Source organism: Bombus vosnesenskii, unplaced genomic scaffold (genome assembly GCF_011952255.1).
Source record: "Bombus vosnesenskii isolate JDL3184/JDL3185 unplaced genomic scaffold, Bvos_JDL3184-5_v1.1 scf7180000013492, whole genome shotgun sequence".
Taxonomy (NCBI): Eukaryota; Metazoa; Arthropoda; class Insecta; order Hymenoptera; family Apidae; genus Bombus; species Bombus vosnesenskii.
In genome coordinates this window covers 435,496-463,436 of record NW_022883081.1, presented here as the reverse complement: position 1 = coordinate 463,436, position 27,941 = coordinate 435,496, and the positions used below count along the sequence as shown (strand labels likewise).

The 27,941-nt window shown below is 41.9% G+C and overlaps 1 protein-coding gene across 1 annotated transcript in view; it reads right to left on the bottom strand.

The window, feature by feature from the left end:
- The window catches only part of LOC117238392 (acetylcholine receptor subunit alpha-like 1), a 145,952-nt gene that overhangs the window by 76,118 nt on the left and 41,893 nt on the right, over positions 1-27,941 (bottom strand). Inside the window, exon 2 of the mRNA XM_033503264.1 lies at positions 20,536-20,811. Within this exon, the coding sequence (XP_033359155.1) occupies positions 20,536-20,793 (258 nt within the window). The 5' untranslated portion in view covers positions 20,794-20,811. The remainder of the gene's footprint in view (positions 1-20,535; positions 20,812-27,941) is intronic.

Sequence of the window (27,941 nt, the reverse complement as noted above, 5' to 3'; positions counted from 1 at the left end):
GATATAAAATTAATTTATATTCGTTTAAATCAAACGACAACCATGACAAGAGCTATGGTTTAAGAATAAAAGATTTTGCGGATTCTTACGTTCCATTGCGAAGATCGTAGAATAGTCGAATTTTCTTCTCAAGCGAGACAATCGCTCGACATTGCCCAATTCAGGGAGTTTCTTCGAGGACCTCGTCTTGTATCGAACTTTAGTGTAACTGCGTAATTTCGAAGACGTAGATATCTGGGTGAACGGTTTCAAATTAGACGTTTGGAAAGGGATTTCTTTCCAAGGAAACGCGTGCGGCGTGTGACGTTTCGTCAAGAATCGCAATAGCGCAAACACTGTGAACTCGAAATGCAATTTCCCAGAAAGTTACTCCTCTGAAACGTGCCGCTGTCGCGATGTCGTTCCGAATCGACGATGTATCTTGTCCTCCGTTCTTTCCCTTCTATTTTCTTGTTTGCCGACACTGCTCCCCGGCAAATTCCTCCGAGTCTTGTTTACCCGATCGAACAGACGCTTCCCGTTGATCGATAACACGCGTAATTGTAACTCGACTCGTCACCGGACTCGCACGTTTCTCGAAACAATGCACGTAATTATTTAACAGGTCGACAAGCTGCAGATCCCCGAGATCCATAATAATGCCACGATCCATATGCAGATTGTTGTTTGACGCGTCAGCTTAGAATTTGAAATACATATGCAGATTACGTCCCATGGCTCGAAGGATGGAGCGGACTCGTTTAATATACTGTACGTGCCGGCGACCTCCTGCAATACTCAACACACCCCTGCGAATCTTAGTGAAAAAGGTTGCTCCTTTTCATTATAGCCACGTGCACGTCTTATCGAACGACTTTTTGAAATATCCTGCCTGCGTCGCGTGCATCTCCGATGTCTGAAACATCGACCATCGCGTCTTGCTTGAAAGTTTACAGCATGCCAGTTTAATAAAGGCTGAAATTAGTAGTTACTATCCAACAATTAGATTACGTCAACAGGACGTAGCGTACAAAACTTTCTCCCGCTCTGCCTCACGGAAATCATGTTGAAAGCCGAAACTCCAGATGAACGTTGACCGACCAAGTGTGTGCATTCGGACGACACGGCCATCCTTTGAAGACAACCCTTTATTCGGTTACGCTAGCGTACAACTTGCTGCAACTATTACGGATCGACCAATGCCGGTAAATCTCGCAACAGCGCGAACGACGAACTCGAGGAGAAGCTTGCCACGTTGTCAACGTCGGTATTCGAAGAGGATTCCCGTTGCCAAGGCTGACCAATTACTCGTAGTAACGCTCAGAGTTACGATCCGCAGAAGATTTCGGGCTGCGCAAGGCCAATTATTGCTGCCGGCAGCAATTTGAACGATGTCCCGCGACGTGCATATTCAGCATCGTCGCATCTTCGTATACAAGTTTCTTCGGTTTGGCTGCGCCTTCGCCAAGCGGGAAGTCTTTCGTCTGCGCGTTCCGTCGACTCGGGAAGATTCTGGCGACAGCGACTCCGTTCACTGGAATCGTTTGCATGTAAATCGTGGACCGAGGAATTATACAATTCTTTAAAAAGCAGCGGAGCTTTCGTACGTGGAAAGGAAATTTTATATCGTTGCTTAAATTTTGATGCTACGCGTTCTATGATTTTTCTCCTGTATCTTCCGCTTCGGTAATTTTTTAATATTTAAACATTGGGTGATTCCTGCTTAAGCAAGGGTAAACATCGATGTATTTATTTGAAAAATAAAAATCAGCCAGATGAGATTCCATTGCTCCGCGTCCATCAGTTTAGTTTGCGGAAACTGTCGGCGCAGCTAACGCGGAATATAAATCAGGCATAGGTAATTTAACGGAAGTCACGAGCGTAAACAACAACGCCCAACTCGATACAATTCGAAGAGATTCCTTATCAAATATAAGCAAGCCCTGTTGCAACCCACGAGTCTGGCCGGAATGCGAAGTTCACCGGTGCACCAGTGTGCACCGATTCGCTCAAAGGGGCAGTTAACCCCTTTCCATCGACCTTAAGAGCCGGCGAACATGCATGTGCGATGCTCCTCCGAGAAGGAAACTTTTTTACGAATTAAAACTTCGAACGTGATCTTTTTCTACATTTTACTGTCTGCGTTTCTTCGTTTTTCATGTATTATCGCATTTTTCATGAATCATCCATTCGATATTTGAATTTGAATTATTTGAATTTGAATATTTCAATTTTCTTTATACTTTTTGACATATAAAATTGAATTTTACGTAGCAATTGAGCTCATACTGCCCACGCCTTTAACATTAAACCAATAAGAATATTTTGTAACGTTATAATTATATAATATTTTATATTATTCAAACGAGAGGTTACATTTACCGATACGCGTTGCTAATTAGATTATTCGTGGAAAATTCGTGGAAAAAGAAGAATTAAGAAATACGTAAAGAGAATGTGCTAGGTTGTCCGGAAAATGTCTTTCTTTCGCAAACGTGTTTTACAACAATGCACCTTCATACAAAGATGAAACCAAATCTGTGAAATGTGGCAATGTTTATCACAACAGTAAAAAATGGATCGTACGTAATTCGACAAAATAATATAAAACAAAAAAAGTTGTGCGTCTATTGTTTCCTCATAAAACGAAAGAAACTTTTCGGGCAACCTAATACTTCATCGAATAATCTTTTGCCATCTGTAACTTCACAAATTGTCCGAAAAATTGATCATCTTATTCCGCAACGTAGGAACAGATCTTCAATTATCATTGACGTGGCACTGACCTGATCGTTATTTCAATAACACGCGGGACACACATACGATCCACGAGTAAAGCCGATAAAAGAAACCAGAAAGCTAGCAAAGGGTCATAAAACGAGCAGGCGTCTGTGCATCGATAAGAAAACTATAATCAGAGACGTACACCATAAAATCCAGGGATCTACGAGCGCGTTTTCACCCTCGTTTCCGTCACGCGATCGCTATCCAGGTGGCCGGTGTCGTTTCACGCCTCCAGACGCGTCGTTTCTTCCGATACTTACCCGCGATAAGGAAAGAAATCAACCTGGTTGAGTTTTCGTGGCGAACGGGGTGTCCAACGAATCGGTAGATCACTGCCGCACACGAAGAAACTTCGTATTCTTGGCTGTCAATGCCAAGATACCGTGGCAGGTTTTATGCAAAAATCGATATCCTGTCCCTTCCTTCGCCAGTCCGATATACAGACAAAGCGGCGCGAGTGATGCGCGCCCATTGCTGAGATACGCGCCTTATCTTTAATGCGCTTTTCCTCCTCGTTTTTTCATCCGACTATCCTTCTCCTGCGCCTAACTACCGTGTATTTTACCGCGGCGTATTTAGCACAGGTTCCGCTTTGAATCACTCGTGGGTTAAGAAGCGCCGGCTACGAAAACGTATCCGAGACGAGGTTGCGACGAACGTCAGCTTCGCTTTTTAAACCAGACGATTACCGCGCATCTGACTCTGTTCTCTGTACACTTCGGATATTCTTTCCTTCCGTGGTTAATATTCTTTCCGTTTCCAAGGCAGAGTAATGATCTCGTTTGAGAAGTAAGTATTGTACAAGGAGGGAAGAGACGATACGCAAATGTTCGCAGAAAGGATTGCCAAGTGTACGTGCCGCAGCTGAGACGAGGTTGCGAAAGAAAGTCGCATTTGAGAGAAGTCGTTAACCTGTTAACCGGGACATTCTGCCAACAGGAATTTTTACGATCCTAGAATTAAGAATAATTAATAAGGATCTGGCGATTTCAGTTTGGTCGATTTTAGTCTTGCAAATGAAATTCCACATAATTTATTCGCAACAAAGACGAAGCGACATATTTCAAGATAGAATAGAAATAGAAATTGAAAAATGAATTATTCATTCATCCACCTCGGTCGACTGGTTAAGAGGTGTAAGTTTGTATTTGCGGTAAGTTAGCATTTTTAATCGTCGATTTATTCTAATGTATTCTATATTTTCCATAATATTTGACGACACAAAGACTCTAGAAATATAGAATTGATACAGGTGATGATTAAACTCGGAACGAACGAAGTTAGTTGCAATCTTTGTGGATACATCTCCATTTCCCCTAACTTTTCTTGTTATCTACGATTACTAACCGTTCAGTTTGCTTTCTCCTTTCCATTCGTCTGTCTTTTTCTCCTACACAACGACGCTACTAATCGCCGATTGTTACATAGCAATTGCAAATAAACGTGTTCTTATTGCTCTATAAACGTCTTCACGAAGCGTGCTTCAAGCTAAGAGAAGCATTTTATTAACAAACCGAGAAGGAAAGTTCGCTCGACGGAATTAACAGAATTTTTCGCAACGTGGCTGGAAAACGTGGCTGTTTTCTCTGCACTCGAGCGAGGGGTCCATGATAGGGAGAGGCAGAGAGAGAGAGAGAGGGGGGCGAGCTTGGAGTCACGCAAACACAACAGGCCAAGGGAAGAAAACGAGTGAACGCGTGGAAGATTTTATTTACAGTCTTAATTTCGCCTGGCGTGGTCGATTCAGCGTGTGCACGAGCCGACGAGCAGCCAAGGTTATACCGATAATTACGATTCCATTCCACTTTTTGTTGGGCCGAAAGGAAAGCAGGGGAATAGAAAGCAGGAGACAGCGAGGAGCGCACAAAAGTAAAGGATTTGCACGCGTATCATGCCGGCCGCGAATCCAGAAACATAATCCCACGGACGGGCATGCGGAATGCGCGGCACGTCCAAACCAACGCGATTCTCGAATAGAGCCGCTCGTAAATCCGCGGAGATTATTACGGGCCGGTGAAGGCGACCCTCAGGATTGCCGACGATTGCGCAAACACTGAAAAATCCGAGCGTCGGTTAAACCAACCACGTCGTATCGAGCCACAAGCGTCTCCAGCCGAAGAAGCGTTTTTCTTCTCAAGCTCGTGAGAACGATTCTCGAATAAAATCCTCTGATGACTAACACACGCTCGCAACCTCGCTATATCCGCCCTCTTTTGTCTTCCACGCGATCGCATTTCGGTAATTAATCGAGTCGACGAAAACTCGGCAATGAGGATAATCGATGAAACGTGCAACGAACGAGATTCCGCGATGCGATCACGTCGATGCTCTGGCGTTAGCGAAAGAGTCTCTTTAGAGTTCAGTTTTTTTTAGAATTAAACAGCAGGATTTACGTATACGCGCAGTAGAGGACAGCATACAATTCGTGGCGTTGTACGCATGTCTGACCCGCACAACTTGTTCTACTTCGGTCGGTCGCGATTCTAAATAGAGAAAGCATATTCAGATCATGGTTTCTCTATATTGAGTAGAAAAATCCGTGCGCATTGTGTGACTGAAATCGTAAAATGACGTATAACGCGTGACTCGGTACGTGCGTCCGACTTTTATAGCTTCTTCCGTTAGATCTAGTCGAAAGAGAGAATATAATGTAGCGCAGACAATGTTAAATGCGAAATTTTGTATAAAGACCGAAATGCGAAATAATAAAAAAAAAGTGTCTGGTGTACGTGAATTTTCCCACTTGATTCTTACACGATTTAAAAGAGACTAATCGTACGCAGAGTATAGCTTCATAACAAATTTGCGTGCTTTATATCATTGACATAGCAGTACGTATATCTAACTTGCGTGATATTTTCCACTTAATTCGAATACGATACGAAAAGAAAGGTATTTAGACGAATTATTAAAATTGTCAGAAGTCAAATAAGACGCGTGTCTCGACGTGCGTAATCTTTCCCACTCAAGTACTCGCATAAACAAACCTGTAGCAACAACCGATTGTAAGAATGCAAGTATAAATCGAAGAAAGATTTTCAAATGCACAGTGTATGCTCGACTAACTAGAGTTGAATAACCTGATCTCGGTGGAGAATTCTCGTACGCAGCTGTGCAAGTGTTTCCGAGACGCAGCATCGAACGAATGGCACAGAAAACAATTCCATTCTCTGCCTATTCCTTTGGGCACCGATAATAACTCCGACTTGTGGGTCACCGGCACGTCGGATGAAAGGGAACGGTAGTAGAGGGATACAAGGCAACGCTAGATCGAATGACGCTTATAAAGAGAAGCAACGTTCCCGTTAGGCTCGATGACAAAGCCGGCAGAACTGAAGAGGCAGCTCAACCAGTACGGATGTTGGTCATGTAATACCTGGATCGTTCTATTGCTTCGTGTTCCCAGGGACGAGATCAAGACGCTTCGAACATACCCGGCAAAGTTTCTAGTTGTTCTGTTGCGCACCAGTTGACTTGGTCGTACGAGGCAACAACTTAACTTACGAAATGAACCATTCGCCTTGACGGTTGCAACGTTAAGTCGTATCCCTAGCTATTTCTCTTCTAATTTATTGTATCTGACTGCAATTTTCATACTTCTCTTCTGGAGTCTCTGTAGTTTACTTTTTGGTGACATCCACTGGATCAATAGTGAGATAAGTTACGTCGTTCTATTTAGTATTTACATTACCTTACGAAAGTATTCGAACTGTTGTAGAGACCAATTATGAATACATTACGCGTGTTACATGAAACAATTTGAAATTTCATCGCCACGGTAATGAGATGCAATTGTCGTAGTTGTGTCGGTAAAATTTGAAACGGATTAAAAAATGCACATAGAAGTGTACAACAGAGTATTTAGTACAAATGTATATTTCACGGGGTTACGAAAGTCTACACAGTGGATTATCCATTATATGGATAAGCCTCGATATTTAGTGAGGTCATTTTTAACATTCACTACATCGTCGTCCTAGTGCTTGACTGTTCTAATTCCATTTTTCAAGAAAATGTAATTAACCAACCTATATACGTTTCATTGGTATAAAGAATACAAATTTATGAAAATATGATGAAAACTCTAGTTGAAAAACAACAAATATTATTTCAAGTCCCAACCCCACACAATAATATTTAACTTCATGAATTTTAAACTCGGTTTTCTCAGTTTACGAACTAGTGGAGATAGAACAGTTAAGAACTAGAGCAACGATATATCTATGCTAATTTTCTGCTAAATATATATTTATAGATAGTAGATATACTGTAACTTCTACAAACATTTCCAGATTACTTAAACATTTTTTAAATATAATCGTAACTGTGGTTAGTAACAAAAATTCATATATCTTATCTTCGTGATTATATGAGAGAAGATTGACTTATTACACAATGAATAACCAAATTTACCTTCCTGCTAGTATAGTCGGTACGATCAGAATTTGTATGCAAATGGGAAGGATTTCGTTTCGATATACATATTCCGTACGCTTCCTTCGTCATGCTATATCCAATTATTAGATATGACACTTCTGTTCGGTAACGAAAATTTCCATGCCTCTTCCTAATAATTTTCGGAGAAAAGATGGGCTTACCGTACATTATCGTTTGAGGGGGAAAAAAAAAGAAATAAACGTGAACGAATTTCAACCGCTAGCAATCGGCTACATAACATCACTATGTATGTAACGAGGTAAATTTACATGATATCTCTAGCTACCCTAGTTTCAGTCATCTTTTCATCTCTGCACAAAAAATAACAGCACGTCTATGTTCCATTGTTAAAACAATTACACAGTGAAGTTGGAATCGAAACTCGGTTGCCGTGGGGCGGAAAAAATGAAGAAGAGCGAGGGGTTCCGTATAACGCGCAGCTAATTTCCGCGTGGCCGGAATCGCTGGATACTCGAAGGGTGGATACAAGAGTTGCGGCCGGTAGTTACGGCAATTGGATCCCAACCAGGCCATGGCTATTCGCCTGTGAAAACTACAGAGAACTTAATTACCCGAAGTGGCCGGTAACAAGGGAGAAAGCGATTACTCGTCGCGTTGAATCCGCGTCGATCTGTCGGTACTGTCATCAATTTGCGTGTACGGGGCCGCATGTAAACTCGCGCACCTTATGCGCGAAAGCTGAGCCGCGTCGCGCCGAAAACAGATATCGATCGTGCATTGTTGCTGCCGCGGCCAGCACAAGCAACCGTTTTGTTTCCTCGACTCGATGCGACCCGGTGGGATGCGCGTCTCCCTTTCGACGCGTGTCGACGATTGGTTTCAACGGAGGCTCGCCTAACAGGAAATTACTGATGCTCCGAGAACGTTCGCCGATAACTTCTAAACTATCGAACACGCGGTTTCACCGATCTCTGCCCTGCCGCCTCATTGCTACCCGGTCGCACAAAAAATCTTCAGATTGTCCCTTGAAAAAATTTTAATTCCGCTAGCGGTTGCGACTACGTGGTGTTTATGACTTGTTCTGAATAACTGAAGATCCTTCGAGTTAATTACGGGGCGTGACAACTTTCCCGAATGACGTTAGGCAAAAATCACGTTCACTTTGAATTCTCGATTTTCGTTCTGTTTTACGCAACGGACCGAATCGTCGAGATCTTTAACCTTTCAACCGGGCAGTTCGTTTACCGAAAGCACACACTGTACATATCTGGTGAGCATAGTCTTCAAAGTTGCGCAACCAGTTAACTCGTCTTGCAGATGCATTTTCCAATGACAAATGAACTCGTCATCCCTAGTTAAGGGGTTAAGTTTATAGAAACTCGCAAAACTCCAGCTACGGAAATTTGTATAAACTCGATTCACAAGAGGATAGGAAGCGAGGGGAATAGAGAACACTCGAAGCGAAATCGCTCAAGTTCCACGACGACGTCCGAGCCAGTCTCCGAACGAGAGATCGCGAGACAAGTGACTCTTCAAACGGAGAGTCAGTTTATCCAAGAAACTGGCCAAACTTCCACCGATCGATCACTGTTCCGATGTAACCTGATTCGATGGAAATTATCGGAGCAGGCGATCGTCTATTCCTCGATGTCGCGGAAATATCATTAACAGGTGATAGTTTTAAAGGCGTCTGGCGAGAAATCGATGTGGGAACTGACAGAAGAATCATTAACCAATTCATTTGACCTACATCCTTCCATTCTACCGATGGTTGCTATCAAACTTTCTTGCTGCTGATCCTGGACTTTTTACTCAAACTTCGCAAGTAGCTGAACCATGGATGGACCTCGATTACGGATTCGTTAATTGATTGAAGAGCAAAGTTACGCCAGTTATAATTATCGCGAACAATGTTAATTCATAGCATTTTGAATGCGCGATGGATCATCCGAGCCACTAGCTAGAAAAGCGAAAATTTTCCAGTATAAATGGTGAACTTACTAATACGATCATCGTATTAGGGATTTTATTATCGAAAATTCGGCGAAAGCTATGCGGAACTTAATTACACGCAGAGCATAATCCCCGAGGTTCGATCCTATCGGCCATCGCGTTCTCGTGAAAACTGAACGAAACTTAATTAGTCGAGAACAGATCAATCTGGTCTCGAGGCTTTTAATCGATAGCCTTTTATCCAGCTTTCTGTAAATAAATTAAAGGAAGATGATTAACCCGATGACGAGTATCTGAAACTGGAGAAACGACCACCTGGTTTCCTTATTTCTGAAGGAAATCCCGACTCAAGTATGAAAACCACTCGACTACGCGACCAGGCTGCAACGTAATATCCTCTCTGCTAGAAATTGCCAGAATTGCCAGCTTAACTATCATAATTACTCAGAGGTTAGTCGGCCGTGAAAACCTACAGGAAAATATAATTATTCAAGCAAGGCTGTAGCAAGAAGTAACATTATTTCCTGGTCTATCGATTTTCCACTAAAACTGAAGACCACTCACCGAAATTGTCGATTGTCTTCCCTTGGAACAATTTCGTCGTTCGAGTACTTCTATCCTGGTCTACCGAGGTACATAGTAGTAGTTAGTTATGCAAAGTGTTTGGAACGCGTTAACTTTATTCCAGACTAAAGAGTTCTCTAATCTGTCCAACGGTCGTCTCGGCGCATGCAGTGTCAGAAATTATGCGAATCGCGCGTTTAATCATCGCAATTAATCCGAGATCAGTCACCTATGAAGATTGAAGGAAATTGAATTATTCAGGTCGGTAATAAGGCAGGAAATGACTATGCTGGCTGTTAATTATGGGTGATTTAGAAGCATATTCGTGAATTTCCTGCTGCAGATCGTTATCGATACATTGAATATTTTAAAGCGTTCGCAACCACCAATCTAGTGAATTTTCGGTTGCATACGGTTCAGATAATATTAAGCTCTATGGGAGTATCCTCTGATAATCTTTTAGTAAGCAGCATGTATAACGATAAGGAGGAAATCAGGAGAAATATAATTGCGGGATTCAAAGAGCAAGCGATAGCAGCGACAAAATTTTGATTTTTATAAACCTGTAAAGAAAGTGGGCCTTTAATACAAAAAAATGAAAATTATTTTATATTTAAATGGCAATTATTTTAACTGAAATTGATTCAACTGTGGTCGATTCGAGATAATATAAAACACGCAATGTTCTCGCTATGAAATCCGTTTCACGCGATTCTAACCGACGTCGAATGATTGGCAATCACTCATACGACATTAGCAGACGTGAATCTAAGTACTTCGATGGCGGTTCCTTTGCTTGGCTATTTTATGCAAATTTTACGCTATCCCCGTCGCCGCGTGAAACTTAAAATTGACTTGGAAACTACGATCGGGGAATGACAAGGTTCCGAACAATATTTTGGAAACTTTCATGAACTTTGATCGAATGTTCTTGGCTCGTTTTAAGCGATACTAACGTAAGAGGATTTTCAAGTTTTATTGGATACACGTAACTTCGACGAAACAATTTTCAAAGACCATGGATTAAATTTTGCATGACGGCATCGAGATTATTGACATCGTCGATGAACTTTACGTACTATCTAAAAATCTGTATCTTAAAAAGTATCTCTTTTTCGTTTGATCTATAAAGCAAAGTTAACCCTTTGCACTCCGAATTTTATTTCAATTTCGTTAGCAGCAGCTGCCAATGCGTTTTTATTTGAAATTTACTTTAACTAAAAAATAAGGCAATTTAAATAAATAGAGGAAAAAGCAAATTCACTTAAATACCAGTTTTATTCACACTATTGTTGTATTTTGTAATTTTTAAGTGTACGATATATCTTGAAACAATTCTTCAGGATGCAATCCTGCTTTTCTCTCGCACGTTTCACAAAAAAATGAAAGAATGGCGAGTGGGACTCGACAAAGGAGCTTCTGAGATAAAAACTGATATCGAGTCACACACGACATAGGAGTGCAAAGGGTTAATGATTAGAAAAGAGAATGAGTTACGAGATCGTTAAAATTACTGATGATGACGACGATGGTATAAAAAGTGGATTTTTATGCGTTTATAAGAAATTCAAAACTGTACAAATAAATCAAATGTATATTAGCATATAGGAATATACAAAAGCCACAAGTAGAAAAATCGATAAATCAATAGCTCGTCTTCTATAAAGAAAAATATTTCTTTCCGGTCATGAAGCGTCAGAAAATTCAAAAAATAAAGTTACCATATTTCAGAATATCTCGTATGCGAATCAAAACTGTGGCAAACTCCTATTGCTTTAGTCGCGCAAATAAAAATATAAATTTGTATAAATATTCACAATCTACTGATGATAAAGGATATATATATGACAAACGACAATACTAGTAATACTTTGATGATTAACACTAGAACTACCGATAGTTAACACGAAACTATTTCTACCAGAATCAGTCAAAATGATTGGTCTTTAAAAAATACGTAATAATAGAATATTTTTATATTTATTGATTTATTACTTTCTTACAGAAGGAATTCCATGTCATGTGGTACATTTTTGGTATTATTAATCCAGCTGGGACTATGATCCCTAAACGAGGGTTGACACATTTATAAAATTGTACAACCAGTCATTTTGACTGGTGTGGTATTTCCAGTGTTAGCATCTAGCGATTTAGCGATCGATCATATTGAACTCGTCATATTGAATGATACGCAGTAAAAATTTTAAAAACGTGTGGGAAGTTGTACAAAACGAGGAAACTGATTAATTGGGGCTCGATAAACAGATTGTAGGACTCTTTTACACTTTGACAAGTACCAGTCATTTTGACTGGTATAAGTATCCTTGATCCAAAATTATTTTGAGTTTGAATACATAGAAAACAAAATAAAATTCATTATATTATTCTTTTAGTTATCGTTGCGAAAGTCATTACATCATTGCGGAAAGTAGGAAAACATGAAGTAGGAATTTTAAAATAAAATTGTAAAACCAGTCAATTTTACTGGTGTGGTAGTTTTAGTGTTGAAGTCGCTTGGATGAGTATTAATCCAACTTATAACATCTCGGACGACAAAATTCAAATCCATTTATATAATCCGGCAGCGGCAAGTAATATAAACTTAGGATAACATTTGAGAAATACATTTTCTCGAAAGGACTTTTAAATTACGCCATTATTCGACACCGTGTTCAAGGAAACCACACCGTAAGAAGGTTCGAATCGTTAGGAAGGAAGTTTCTCTACCCGATCCTAATGAGCAAAAGTCTTCGTTATCGCGAAGCGACTGATAACGACGGAGTAACGCGATCCCTGTAACACTATCTTAAGAACCGAGCACCGCGACTGTCTCTTTAGATCGCGATGATGTATTTCGCTTTCCGACTGAGAAGGATTGCGAGAAACTTGTTCGCGTCGTCTAATTGCACGATGAAACTCGAGCTAATTGACAGTGATAAAAGAAGAAATTAAGCAGGGGCCGATGCCTGGTGAAAAACTACAAGCAAACTTCTATCGTTTGGAAAATCGAAAAAAAAAAAAAGAAAAAACGACGATGCACAGTTCGTTTTACTTGGTCCGCGATGGATTAATTAAATGTTACTGTAAAAATTCTGAAATAATGAGAGAATCTCGCCTGAGTATTATAAAACGCATAGAGAATGTTTCAGAGCAAGGCAGACGTAAAGGAAAGGTGAAAAATGGAAATTAGCCTTTTGAAGTGCTGAAAACAGAATAACGAAAAATACGAAATGAGTTTGTTAAAAAATTACTCGACAGCATCCTCCGGAGAATTCCTTTCGCAACCGTTCAGCAGCTACTAGTCACGCGGAATATCGGTTATTTTAAATTAAACAACGTTTCTCCGATAATTACCGAAGTAATTACAAATCTCTAGATAAATTAACGAAACAATCTCTTTTGGTGAGTAATCATCGAAGATTCTTGCAGACCATATCGATTATATCACGTGCAAACAAACTACCGCTCAAAAGTATTTGGACACTTTAGATAGATTTGTTCTAACAATATATGGATTTTATCGTAACGCAGAAATTAGGGGCAAATTAATAATTATACGCGATACATTCTGCCGTCTCACAAACTTATCGCATTATAAATTTGAATTATTTATTTAAAAAACTACCAATGCTATGTACGTATTCCTTTTACAGCTGAATATGCAATATTTTTAAACGGCAGCGTGTATTTTTCAATCGTCGCGTCGTGGTGGTCCATTCTGTAACTGTCGCTAAAAGAAGCAAAACGTAATAGCGCGATCTCGCTTATTTGCATTGTATCGTTCCGCCGTGTATAATCCGCCCCTCTCCCAACGAGTTCGTGTAATGGGAAACGGCGCGTTTCGTTTACCTCGTTCAATTTAACTCCTTCGAGAAGCGTAATTTGCCCATTCGATTTAGCGGAACGAAATACCGAAGTTCCGCAGCTGCATCGTTAACGTTGCGCGATCGACAACAGAGGTTCGGCTTAATTGTTTACCCGAAGGCATGCCGATTCTATTCAAGTAATCCGATCAATGCGGAGATTAATTTAGAAAATCGTCGAGATCGTGCCGACTAATCGACAAGACCAAAAAGTTTCGAGCCGCGAATTTTCTTTTTTATCTGGCGATTGAAAACCATATGAATATTAAATAAGAAAGACTGCCTTGGTAATTATCGTTGAAATCAACTTGGCAATTCTTCCCTAAATTCCGAGGAAACAGAATCAAACGCTGAATACGACCAATTATACGACGTTTAATTAAACTACCATCCATCGAGCAACGGTGCTCGCTCGCTTCTTAGAAACGACGAATCGTCGTAAATTCTGGTCCAAAAATACGTCGAACGTCGTGCAATTAAACGCGGCGAGCTCGACAGCGTTGGGTATCTAATTAAAATGCTCTCGACCAGCCAACTGGCCGTCATAATCACTAGTTAGCTGCGCAATTCGTGTCTAAAATGGCACGAGAAGAATCGAGCCGTAGCTAGTTCTCGTCCTTCATTCCCAGCTCCTCGGTTCCCGGCCCAAGATAGCCAGAGCTTCGGCTTAATTAGAAGAAACGAAGAGAACAGCGAAGGGTCGTGTGCCCTTCGAACCGTCAAATCGTTTCCCTGTGCAGCTTAAACTCGACGAGACTTATCCTTTCCCTTCCACTCTGTACCGTACGTGCTCTTCAATTACACCTGTTTCGGAATGCTCGATTTAATTGGATCACTTCGATCACTGACGCCCATTCCTTCAGAATTAGCCGCTTTTTACTCAACGGACCTCTACTCTACTCTGCTACGACTTTGCGATCGAATCGCGATCTTTCGTTTGATATGACGGACTAAAGATTGTTGGATTTGTTGGAAGTTTTTCCGAAACCAAACTGATCCAATCGAGATAGATTAATTAGGATCAGAACGTTAATAACGCGTATACAATTGCAATCAAGGAATTTTCAGAAAATAAAGTTGAACAGTTTGATTTCTAAATAGTTCATATACATATATTATTGTATGAACTGCACAATTTCACTTGCTCGAGTCCACTGATTTTACAAATATTGGTTGATGGATGGGATTCCACCGCAGGATCATCGGTGAAACAAATAGCACCCATACTCGAGCTATGGATTTTTCGCTTTTCACTGGACGATCGAGCGTTTAATTATCGTTTTCCCCGGCTTCTAAATTCCGAGAGCCATATGAAACGACAATATTTGCCCGATCACACGGAGACTTCTTTCGCTCAAGGTTCCGTGTGCTCTTTGCGCAAATCCTCTCGCAATACAAACAATAGCTAGGTCCGTGATTTCATGGCGCCGCTACTTGTCTAGCTAAAAGTCAATCTCGCCCAGGCCGTGGCTCGTAAATCTCTATAAAGTCGAAGGCCGCTGTCCCGTGGCGAACCACCGTGAGTTCAAGAAGATGCTCCCTTGAAAAGGAGGCCGTGTAAATAATGGCTGGACGTTGCTACGCTGTGAGAGTCACTACTCCTCTTATGGCTCTTCTGGGACATCATTCCTCTGTGACCAGATCCGCTCACTTGCCACATACGTTAACCCGTTGCCGCTCGTTTCGCCCCTCCGATCGTTCCTTCAACGAGATCCTCTTCAATTCATTCCACCTGACGTTTTTAAATTCTTCGCCTTTACGATGCACCCTGCTAGACTTCCATACGCATTATTTTGCCGAGTCTTGGCAAAGGCATCCTTCGAGAGATTTTGCAAACTCTTCTCGAGGATCCTCCACGTTATACTCCAGGGACGATTCTAAAGATTCCTGTGATCCTTCGACATTTATATTAAAATAGCCATAGTCGTCCATCCAATATACATACCTATGACTCAGTTTAAGCTACAGACCTTCTAAGTTGCCTTATCATTGAATCTTTTAGACGGTCTCTGATGAAACACTCGCCCCTTTATTTTCTTCTTTCTTCGCTCTTTCTTCTCTTGCTTACAAGGCCGCAGTAGAATCGAGTGTTTGAGATTAACGCGCTTAATTTGCCTAAAGCGTGTGAATTAATTGTTGAACGATGAATTGTTTGCTTTCCGTTGCTTTTCATTGTGTCGTGCTTGTACTTTTATGTATTATAATTATTTGATATGTACTCTAAGGATAGTGGTTTTTGATAGCGTATGAGATACAAGCAAGTCTGTTTGCAGGAAGATGTGTCTGTATACTTGAAACTGTCCTTATCCAGCAAATCCGACAAGGAGCCTCCCGCACAAAAGCCGCGTGTGCACGAAGCGAACTCGGGGAATCGCACTCGACTCGAAAATCAGCTTCTCATCAAAGAGCTTTCGCTCGAGTGTCTGCCTAACCGAAGGGGGTACTAAGCCAGCCCAGTCAAGCAGTCGACACCTTCATTGTTTCAAGGTGTGCGCCATCGAAAGGAAAGCTGCCGCTTCTCTCCCGTTACCGTTAAACGTGTATCCACTTACGCGTGCCAAACAATTGGCCGGTTAGTCTGTGATTATTGATCGGATTGCGAAGCTTTCGTCGGCCGTGAAAAGTGGGCGTTGGCTGTTGCGTGACACGAGAAACTAGCCGGCTGAAAGAAGGAAACATGCTAAGAATCGATTTGACGAGATTCGCCGTCGTCGTTGATCCAAGAGGACCGTACTCGGAAGTTTTATGCCGCTACGTTCAATAAGCATGGCGAACTATGAATTCCGTTTCAGAGGAGAAGAGTCGACCGTATCCTCGGAAGTACGCGCGTCCCACGACCATCGAGCATCGATGTTTCTGTTATTTTAATCGCTTCGCAACTCTCTACCAAATGGGTTTCGCATGTCGTCTAGTTTACCGGTCGTTAACTCGCGAGTGCAATCCTCCCTTTTTTTTTTTTTTTGCATCGCACGCGTGGCCTCTTTACGTTCGCTCGTAGCGAAGAATACAAATGGTGACGGTTATCGCCGGTCTCCCCTCGGTTTCCTTGGTTTACGACGCAATCGCTATTAAAATATGCAATCGAGCCGACACGTTATCCTTCATCAGGGTTTCACCATCCTCTCGGGGGCGAGAGACGCAGTTAACGAGCCGTTTGTACCCGACGACGTTGAATATTTTGCATGAAGCTCGCGACGTCGGGAAAGATATCGCGCGTGTAGAAAATTCTTGTCGACTTGCACGCTGCAATTTCGATCGTTTAAACCGACGTTACATCACCCTCGCGTAATTCTGACTCTTGTCGAACTAATTAAACTGTTCGGAAATACTCAGAAGTTATGTTCTCCGGGGGGAAATCAAACGGAATCGGCTCGACGTTTTTCAACAAAAACGCTCGCTTGCCTAGAGAAAGTAAATTCCCGATAATTTCAGAGTATTAAATTTCCCGACAAACTATTTATCGCTTGGAAAGCGATTAATTCATTATCGCTCGTTTAAACGATCTCGGGCTTTCATTAAAGGAAACTCCATCAGAGTATTCCGGCCGTTTTACATAAAGATATCGAAATTCGTGTCTCGATAAAATGTTACCCGAATTGCGTCGATACGTACAAACAAAATATTCCTCTTTTTCTTCTTTTTTTTTCAATTCTGATACAATTTTTCTCTGTCTATTTATTACGCGATACGTGGATATGGTAATTCGTATAAAGCAGCGCGTACCGTGGTTGTTCGCGCTCGGAATAAATCCTTCTCTGTCCAGTGGGCTAGAAATTTATTTTGTGTTCGAACATTCCCGACCACCTGGGGTAATTTAGGCTTGTTGCCGCTGCATCGTTGTCGATTCACGGCTTCTAAGTAGAATTAGCCAACAAAGCGTGGACCGGTCGAGTGTCATTGAAATCCTGTGTTCGCACTGTGGTTGCAAGTTCAAGGAGTCGACGAATGCACACAGTTGCACGTGATAATTACTGTTCGTGAGAAGCTCGCGGAAGGCCCGCACTCGACGCTTGCCAAGTCGTAACTCGCGAACGTCATTCACATGCCACTGACGTTTATCCTTTATACGGTTTTAAACGATCTTTGAATAGGTTCGAGATATTACTTAGATCGATAAATAAATTAGCTCCGCCTTTAACTTCGAGACACGTAGTTGGAAGCTGCCTGTTCTGCTTCATCGTTGCATCGATAAACTTTTTGCAGTGATCGCAGTCGAACGAAACGTGCGCCATTTTCATCGATCGATTTTAATTCAATTGCATAGGCCGGCACGCCACATGAAACAGCAAGCGCCGCGCAAACAACGATAAAGAGATTTAATCGAATAACGCGGACATCGCTGAGCTTTGTCGCTTTCGAGTTTATAATAACACGCGGCCGACAATTAGATTTCATCTTCCTTCTATTTAGGACGGGGAATTTATTTTCCGTGACTGCGCTGCTTTGCATGCAGTTTAGCGTGTCCATTAACGCTTCCTGCACATTTTCCTCCAGAAACATTGTACGTACATGATGCATTCCACGCGAAATAGACACGATGCACTCAAAATACATTTTCTGCAACTAATTCGTCGCTAGAGATCTTTTTTTAGAAATATTTTTCTTTCGCTTCTCTTCTCTACGATTGGATATTTTCCAACGCCCTCTTCGGAATTTTCCTTCGCACGAAACAATTTTTCCATTGCATACGCAACCAGTGTACGATGTGTCTAAGCGTCTTTCTTGCGTGTTTCTTTTGTATTGCATATTTTCAACTTTCTTGTTACCTGCCTCGTGCATTTGCTTCTTTCAAGTTTCCGGCGTTCACGGGTTTTGTGTATGTCGTTCGCTTTCTGCTCTCAATATCAACCATAAAATTGGGAAAAGAAAGAAATCTCGGCTGTACGGGGATTCCAACTCGAGACCTCGTGGTTCCAATCGAACCACGCTCCACCCTATCGAATGATCCCGACTTTGTCTTTTTATTTTTCTAAATTAGTCCTCTGTTTCTACAGCTAAAACTACTTTCACGCGCTTAAAATTCAGTTCGTTCCACTTTTAATCTTCCTTCTTATAACACGGAACCACTCACCTTGCGAATCATAATACGATCGGACCACCAGGCCAAGAACTATATTCGGTCTGAATCGAAATTACGATCGTCTCAAGAAACATCTGCATTTTTACAATTTTCACGTATGTGACGAAGAATATCAAAGCGTGTCAACGAAATTACAAAAGTCCTATTACGATCTTTCGTTAATATACAAAAGACATTTCCAGTAGTGTACGTACCAAAAATCGCAAAATTTGTGTCATCAAACGATCCTTTGAACGTTCTCCTCGCAGATTACACCGAGAAAAGAAACGACATGCAAGCCACGGGTAGGTACGAAACGAGATTTGCCGAGTCCCAGCGCGTGCCAAGCAAATCCGCAGTGGAAAGTGGTCGCAGTGAAATTACAGTGTTGATCTTCCATTGATAACAGCCAACGCGACGGTCAGCCAAACCGGCTGGCCAACCGATAACAAATTAATTATAGTTTGAACGGAGGTGAACACGTATTTGGTCTATAGACATCCGTGATCGGGGTAATTACAGCTGAAATTCGAACCAAACTGCATAAGCATGTAACACGAATGTAATAACCAAGGAGACAATGCGGCCGCGGAGGCGAAATGGGAGGAGGGTATGGTCACCTATGACAAGAAGGAAGGGATAGACAATCGCGTAATTGTAGCACATTGATCCGTCGAGAAGATGACCTCGAGTGTGTAGGTAGCCGTTCGAGATCCGGCAAACCTCGAGCCGAGACACGATTGATTGCTTGCGATCAGATTATGGCAATTAATGGCTCAAGTGCTATGGATCGAACCGCTTGTAAATTAGTTCCGGTTCCGGGCAGAAACTCCCGGAATTCAACTTATCACCGCAAGTACGTGGACGCGCGCTGTATCGGTGCCTGTATCTGCTGCATAATCCATACGCCATGCCAGTTCGGTGCGTGTTGGCTCCGAACGAATTTCCAGTTAGCCGAACGCTTCCCTGCCGAACGATCGTGTTCGACGAGAATGCAGAAACAAATATTCCGAGCACCCGGTTATGTATGGATGCGGCGAATTTCGACCAAATATTGCAGCTCGGTGTGGATCTCACGATCCAATGTAAACGCGCCTGAATCGCGAAAGGAAATGGCGAATTTTAGCGATGCAACGTCCGCCAGTTGCCTGTGAGAACAATTATCTCGTGCTTTCTTCGTGTCAAATTCATCGTACTGCTCTAGTAAATTATAAATAATGATAAATAACGTAGTAATTGTGTATATAGAAATTATTATGTATGCGTGTATATAGAATATTGTGTGTGCAGGATACTGTAACGTAGGCGAATACAACAAGACTGCAATTGTCCATGTGCAAAGATTATAAAAACGAGTGCTTAATTTTTTCTAATTGAAATATCGAAAAATTCAGATTCAGCGATGATTTGCTTTTCGATGTAGTATACAAGGGGAGAATTTTAAATAAAAAGCAAATATTACATCGAAACGACCTTGCAAATTAAATATTTCAACCATCGATAATTATAATCCGTGTCCTCTAGACACAGGTTAACTCGCGTCCTCCTAATTCATCGCGAAACGTCCTTTGCCTCCTTAGAAAATTGGCGCTTCGAATGGCGGATGTTCCCACAGGCATTCGCGATCGTTTTCCCCGCTCTTGCTATATCCTCTCCATGCATTATCACTAATTTGTATAGGGCGTACAGTATTTGCCTAATAAATTTCCCGTTACAAATAACGTTCCACTGCAGGACTTAATAAATTACCGTGACGAGACAGGGTAGAAGCGCAATTACCCGCGCAGGGTGAAATCGAGGCCTGGCGAGGGGGAACAACCCGATGTCAGAAGCCACCGCTCTTGTTCTACATATCTCGCCGGCGTTCTACACCGATTCTATAGTTTCTAACGCTATTCATGCGCTACGATAATGGGTTAAGTGGGGTTTACTCACAACGTCGATGAGCTGGGAGAGGCGTAGTCCCATTTTGACAGTGAGGCGATCGCTGTTGTTGCCAACAGGCCGGATGAGGCGGTTGTAGTTCGACAGCAGGTCATCGTAGAGACGCTTCGCTTCCGGATTGGCCGAGGCACCCGGAAACGGAGCAACAAGACAGGAAATGGCCGTCGCCATCGCCAGCAATCCGCCCAACCTAGACCACCATCGCCACCAGCCTTTCCCACCGTTGTTCGACCAAGCATCCCTAAGCATCGTACGCCTTGTCCACCCCTGAAATCATAGTATTTCAACGTTAAATGTTACTCATTTCCTCCATCTTCTTCAGTTATACAGACATATATTTTTGTTGCACCGTAGTTGAAAACGTTATAACGTTAAAAGTTTCGTGTAATACGCGTAATATATTCGACAAAATTTGTTGTCATAAATATTAAAATATTAGATTGTCCTAAAAGTGTTTTTCTTTCGCAAACGTGTTTTTTACAACAATGCACCTTCATACAAACGTGAAACCAAGTCTGTAAAATGTCGCGGTGTTTATCTCAACAGAACAAAATGGATCGTGCATGATTCGACGAAATAATATGAAACAAAAAGCGTTGTGCGTCTATTATTTCCTTATGAAACGAAAGAAACTTTTCGGACAACCTAATACTTTGGTGAGTTAGTGTCGCTCGATCGTGGAATTAACGGCGAGATAAAGTTTACACGTTTCGATTGCTCAGATTCAAATTGTATAGGACAGAAACTTAATACCTTTTAATGAAATATTGTAAACAGGATATCAATATGCAAATGTCTTTTGCAGTTCAAGGTTCAAATTGCTTTTACAAAACGCGTACAGTTCTCGGCGCAGCTACATCAATGGGTGTCTCTTGTTAATCCTTTAATTTATCACCGCGCTATATCGTTTCCACCGAGTATATGATAGATACACGTTCGACTCGAATAGCAGTTGTTAAATCTTTCATTTTCTGCGCGACTTCTCTAAAGTCTTACAAATAAAAAAACAAGTTACCGCTAAAGAGGAAAATTTCCTGATTCCCTGATGAACAATTAGTTTTAGTGACAACAGCCTGAAACATAGTGGAGCGGGTGTACGGTCTTTACGGAACACCGAGTATGTGCGCAGAAGACACGTGTTTGTCGGCATCTCATAATGCTTTGACGTCAACTTTTCAAGCGAATCATAGTACATAGTAAGGCGTAAGTTGGTTGCCAGACGAAGTCATTTACTAGCCGTGGAGAAGAGCGTAACCGGCCATAAAGGAGGGCTTCAACGGCATTGTTGTGTCGCTGAAAGGAAAGGGGAAGGGAACCTCTTGAGCAACTTTTATCGCTTCGTTGCTGACCTACCTGCGGCCATTATCAGCGTACCTATATGCCTGGGAAAGCTACTTTCCCGCATTATCCGGCGATTTACATTTCTCCACGTTCCTTCGTTGATTCTGAATATAAATGAGCTCGAACCTAACGCGAGCACGTTGAGAGCATCAGCTTTCAATTTTTGTCAATCGCGGCCAAAGTGTTGGTACGTTATCGCCGTGCCAGTCAAAATGTTCGCAACGTGAAAAAAAAGTAACAAGAACTCGGAATATCGATGGACATTATCTTTTCTCGTGACAGATTGATAAATGATTTTGATTTCGTCCGTCGCTTCCTTCGCCATTAGGTTAATCGATGAATTACGTAAAAAGGTATACTCGCTATCGCTATGTAAATGAAATTTATATGTTTCACCGCACGCCATCCAGAGAATACCATCCCCCGGATACGAACGGTTTCATTGATGTCTGCCATAAAATTACAATCGGTGCCCGTTCAAACTGCACATCCGCAAGAACCAGCCTTGTATTTACGATTTTATAGTGGCGTGGTATCGATCGGCTCTTTGAGAATTCGCTCAACGCATCGGTGAAGAACTTTAACGTGCGAAATTATGCATTTGTGATATGTTTCGTTCGTCGACATGACGTATTCACAAACCAGTCACTGGCTAAATAACTTCTTTGAGATTCGTAAACGTTGACAAACATTCCTCTCTCAACATACTTGTACGTCGTGTTGTTAATGGAAAACTACTGTCTTTCTTTCTTTTTTTATTTTTCTTTCGATGTCGATTTTTATACAGCGTCAAAGAATCTGTTTTATTCGTGGAAAAGTTCGTTCGGCTAGCGGCTGTGGCACGCGAAATCAACGTGCGTATTTCCGCGTTCTGTCGAAAATTTACAAAGCCGAGCCGATTTAATCATCGGCTTCTATTTTAACGCAACATAGGAAACGCGCGTGCTGACATTACGTATCAACGTTTGACTAATGCACCCAAATGCGTCGATTCATTGATTCTCCCGCAGTCATTTGCATTTTGCGTGTCCGCGAAGCGACAGTAATTAGACGTAGCGAGTGGGCGCCTGATGGAAAAGTGAAACGAAACCGCACGATTGCACACCGATAAAATTGTCAGGATATCGTTATCGGTATCGCTTAACTAACCAGATATACGAAAAATCGTTTCATTCGAATTGATGCATTAGCCGATAACAGCCACTTTGTTAATAATTTATTAGAATAATTTATCGATCAAATCTTCGATATAAATAAATTATGTTAATGTGTACATATACAAAGGCAGCCACGCGTAATATTAACTATCTACAATTTATAAAAATCTCAAAATAAATCTACAAATATACAAGCGAAACTTTCCAATGAAATTCTAACACCTTCGAACGACACACGACAGATTAAACGAATAATAATAATTCCATCGTCCGGATATTTTTAGGATGAACTAACGGCAAGGTCAATAGCGAGCCACAGGCCGAAAAACTTTTATCGACGGTTGCTGGTTTTTATCGGTCGACCGACTGATGAACTATTTCCACGTATTAGAAAATGAAAAATGGCGCTGGGCCAAGACGACCCAAGTCGGTCAGAAACCTCACGGGACCCTTTCTACCTATCTGGGCTGTGTCGGGTCGCCAGATAAGACGACCCTGTGGTCATTATCAATCCCATTCGTTTCCAGCCAGCCTCTGGCCACCGAGTTAATTACACCGGAATTCCGTACATCCCTGGCTTTTCCTTCGTTCCCTATCGTTGCACCTTCTTCGCCCCTGACGATCCCTTCGTTAGCCCGGTTCTTGTAACGAACCCCGTAGCGTACTGTAGTTTTCGAGTTTATCGTCCCCTGTCAATCTCTTGGGAGGACGAGGGTGGCTGGTATCGGGTTCACGACTCGATATATACTTACGGGAATTTAGTAGGGGATCGTTGTCATTCCACGATTCTCTAGCGACACACTTTGAGTGATTTATGCCTGCTTAGCTGTCCAAATGGTAAATGCGCACGCGAGGAATAATTTAGAAGTCAGAGGCCGATTTTCATCCTTTCTCTGCTATCGAAAGAGGGATTAATTCTTCGTAGGAGCAGATCAGTTCTTATTGACGTGGAAGAAATACGAAACGTACCTGCGTTTAAGTATTTTATAGGATTCGTTGATTAAGATGTGTGTCGCGTACAAATTGACCCAAATTGATTAATAACTCGTATTATTTACGCTAAAAGAGTAGATTATTTTTTTACCGATCTACGAGGTGCACGCGCTCTTCGTGCAACAGCTACAGAAAGGAAAATGAAATCTGCCTGCTATCGACCTAATACTTTGTGTAAACTCTTGCTCCAGCTGCAGCAAAGCCCAAAGACAACTTCATACCTTGCTTGAGCACAGAGTGACCTAGCAGATATGTTGTTTAACAAGCAATCCGTTGTATAAACGCGAAGGAAAAATCGACCATTGCGACGACACTCGTTCGTACACTGTATGAGCAACCAGGGTAAACGATACCAGGTTGTAGTCGATCGAGTAGTTGGCGCTATCGGGCCGTCTGCGACATAAGGAAACGGATATAATGGAATCAATAATGAGCCCTGGTTGACACGTTCATCAATCTGGATCAGTCAGCCATCGTTATCCCCTGTATCTTGTCGGGACTACGAAATAATTACGAGGATTTGCTTCCATGTGTTTGTGTATCGATCGTGGTGAACAGGAGGGTGAATGGAAAAATATGTGACAACCGGTTTATTCGTCGAACGAATGAAATGTATCAGGGAAAAACACGAAACCCAGGTTTATTGGTAATTCGTCACAGTTGCAGTCGCGCAAGATTTCGCCGCGGATGACTGGCAAGCCTTGATCGTTGCCCGATTAATTTCGCTCGCAATTTGTAAGGGAACGCGCGATGTAGTTTGCAGTACAGTTTCCGATATTTTCAGGAACGTTCATTTCCTTGATGATCGAAGGGTACAGAATGGATGAATCGTGCCGTCGATTATATGACAGATATATTTTTGATCCGAACGACACCAGACGCGAAGTCTGGAATGTGTAATATAACGTGAGTATTCCGTGCTGCCGAGAGCTGTGAAAAATGTTACAGCTCGATGAAGTATCACCAATAGAGCATTTCGATTCCAGCTTAAACCACGTATGACACGGTAGGTATAAAAAGGAAGAGATGGAATTAGGAATGTCTAGATGAAATATCTTCTAAAGCGATGAAAAATAAATGTTTAAGCGCTGATCAAAGACAAGCTAGCAGTAACGGATAACAACAAGTAATCGTCCGGTTTATTACATTCACGGAAACTTTGCGCGCATTTATTGAAAGCAGACGTGGCAATGGAGCTGTATGAATGCACGTCGTCATCGTTCAGTGTCCCGACGACGCAGCTCGAGCGTTGCAACTGGGCTAATCGAATCTCGCGCCACGTACAGTCGCTAACTAAGCTTTTATATACACGTTCGGCTGGCGCATTAATTGGACCGACCCTCTATTTCGTTTCAGCTGGTGTGGCTGTTGGAAAAGCGCGAAAAACTGGAAAGAAAATAAACGTCTTAAGAGCGTAGAAAGAGAATCGTGAAATACGAGTGGCCTTTCCAAATGATCAGAGAGCGGACCTTTGAATTTCTAACGTTGAATTTCTAACATGAATGATACAGACACACGACCGTAAAGTATGCTTCCAAGTTTCCGCTGGAATTACAATGAGCTATCGATTGTAACAATTAACGAGGAGCGAGCGTGAAGAGGTAAGCAAGGCAACGAGCGCTGCCCCAAGGCGAACGAACTTTCCCCCTGACCGCAGGACATCGAGGGATACCGGGTCGGCTAATTAAAACGACACGGCCGAACACAAAAACGCAGGGGTTGAGGCTTAGGGTGTGGGTGAAGGAAGCGGGATGTAAACGACACGACAATAAAATCAACGTCTGCCGTAGGCTTTTCAACGTTTTTATAAGGCAGTCAGTGTACTCTTTTTTAACCGACGAGACGCGGCTTAATTTAGAGCACCGACCAGATTTACGGGGGCGGTTCTCCCTCGAGCTTTGCAGGTTATGGATCGTGTACCGCTTGACGCGTGACAACGTAGGAGGATTGGAGATTGCAAGGACCAAAACGATGTGCTACCACGTGCGTATTTGTTCTGTTCGGACGTGTGTCTAGATGTGTGCATGTCTACATATACGTATACACATACACATAACTAGATAGACGAATGAGATCGCGCGTGCGTTCGAGGGAAGGGATTAAATGAAAAAAAAAATCAATTTTCTCCTGCGTCTATCTCTGGCAAATCTTCGGGAACAAAGCTTTTCACATAAATCGAGGATGGATGTATCGCCATGGCTAGTCATACATACACCCTGCTTCCGATACACTAGGGAACACGCCGATTCAGCCAGTTTACGATCGATGATAGTTCCGTATCGTCGATAGGAGCGACGAAAGTAGCGAAGATTCAGCTGGAAATTACAGCCGGAAAAATATGACCGGTCTGGACAGCGCAGCGTCGCGAATTAATCGACGAGCCAAGAGCAACGTCCGTGCGCGACAGAAACATCGACCAAGTGTTCCAGTTTTGTGATCGAGCGACCCATCGACCAGAATACGATACCCGACAAGAACTCGCGACTCGCATTACGATTTTATTCGGGAAACGTTTTATTTTACAATATCCGTGTGTCAACGACGGTTGTGAAAACACGAGACACGTTTAAGCTTGCGAACAGACATATAGTTATGCGAATATGTAAATTAGAAACTGAAATAATTATTAGAAAATTATTTAAGTCTTTAATTTATATTCAGTTTAGAATGTAAAAGCTTCTTAATTATGTACATTAACGTATATCGTGTATCACATGTATAATCATTATGTTTTTACCTGTTTACAGGTAATTTTCAAGCAATATCGTCGTACCATTAATTTATTTATGGTATTTATTGTTGTTTGCTTTCATAAATATTTACGATATATCATTTAAACGAATCAGATTCAGATTTTGAGCAACGAAATTTCAACGAAAAAATGTATCATCCGATCTGCATTGTATGTTCAGGATCGCCATGCAACAGGATCTAAAATTTTTATCAGCCAATTGTTTTTCTAACGATCTAAGTCGATCACTGCGTTTCTTACTAAAATCAGTGTATTCTTAGTATACGTGTACACATATACATATATGTACTTTTTTTAATAAAAATGAGAACGTTAAAACAGGAAAGCACTTCGTATGATCTCACACTTCATCATCATCAACGTAGTCGAATTTCGCAGTCGAGACGCAGATAGCTGAAGTCGTGGAAACAACAACAGCAAAGCTGGCACGGTTTTCCACTAGCTCGCATTTTCACTGCTCCTAATGACCGACACTTTTTACCGTCTCGGAACGCGAACCTTACTCGCAAAAAGTCTGGCAACCGCGAGTTCTTGCATAAATTGTCGCGAATGAACGCTCGCGAAACGCGGCTTAATCCTCCTCGGCCGTTTGATAAAAAAAACTAAGCTCAAGAAGAGCGGTGTAATTAGTTCGAAAAGCTGGCAAAGCGCAGTTACGAAACGTTCGCACGATTCTCTATTTTACGATTGTTCAAATGACGTGGAATTGCTAACGCCAACATTTTCCATCGTTTCGTTCGCGCTGCGGGTGAAGCAACGGTTGACGAGCTTCCCTATTTAGTTCAAACGAGAAACTAACTATCCGTGTAATTGTCGGCGTTACGACGATGAACGATAAACGGTCAATCTCGCGTGTGATACTTTACTAAGTATGTCATGTTGTTCATAAGCGAAGTACAATAACGTTGAAGCCCGATCGATTGTAGCTTAACCAAAAGCGTAACAAACGTAGGTCAGAAATTTGATCAGTCTACCCGATTCCGATAGATTTTCCATTTGAAAAGTTTAGTGGGCTGTTTCGGTTTCGAGTTTGTAAACGACGCGGTATCATGGCCAGTTGAAATAGCCGCTGTGATCAGCGATCGGTCAGTTTCCAAGGAATTCGTAAAATCGTCGTCGTAGAAGTTGTTTGGTTGGTTGGTAGACGTGTGACG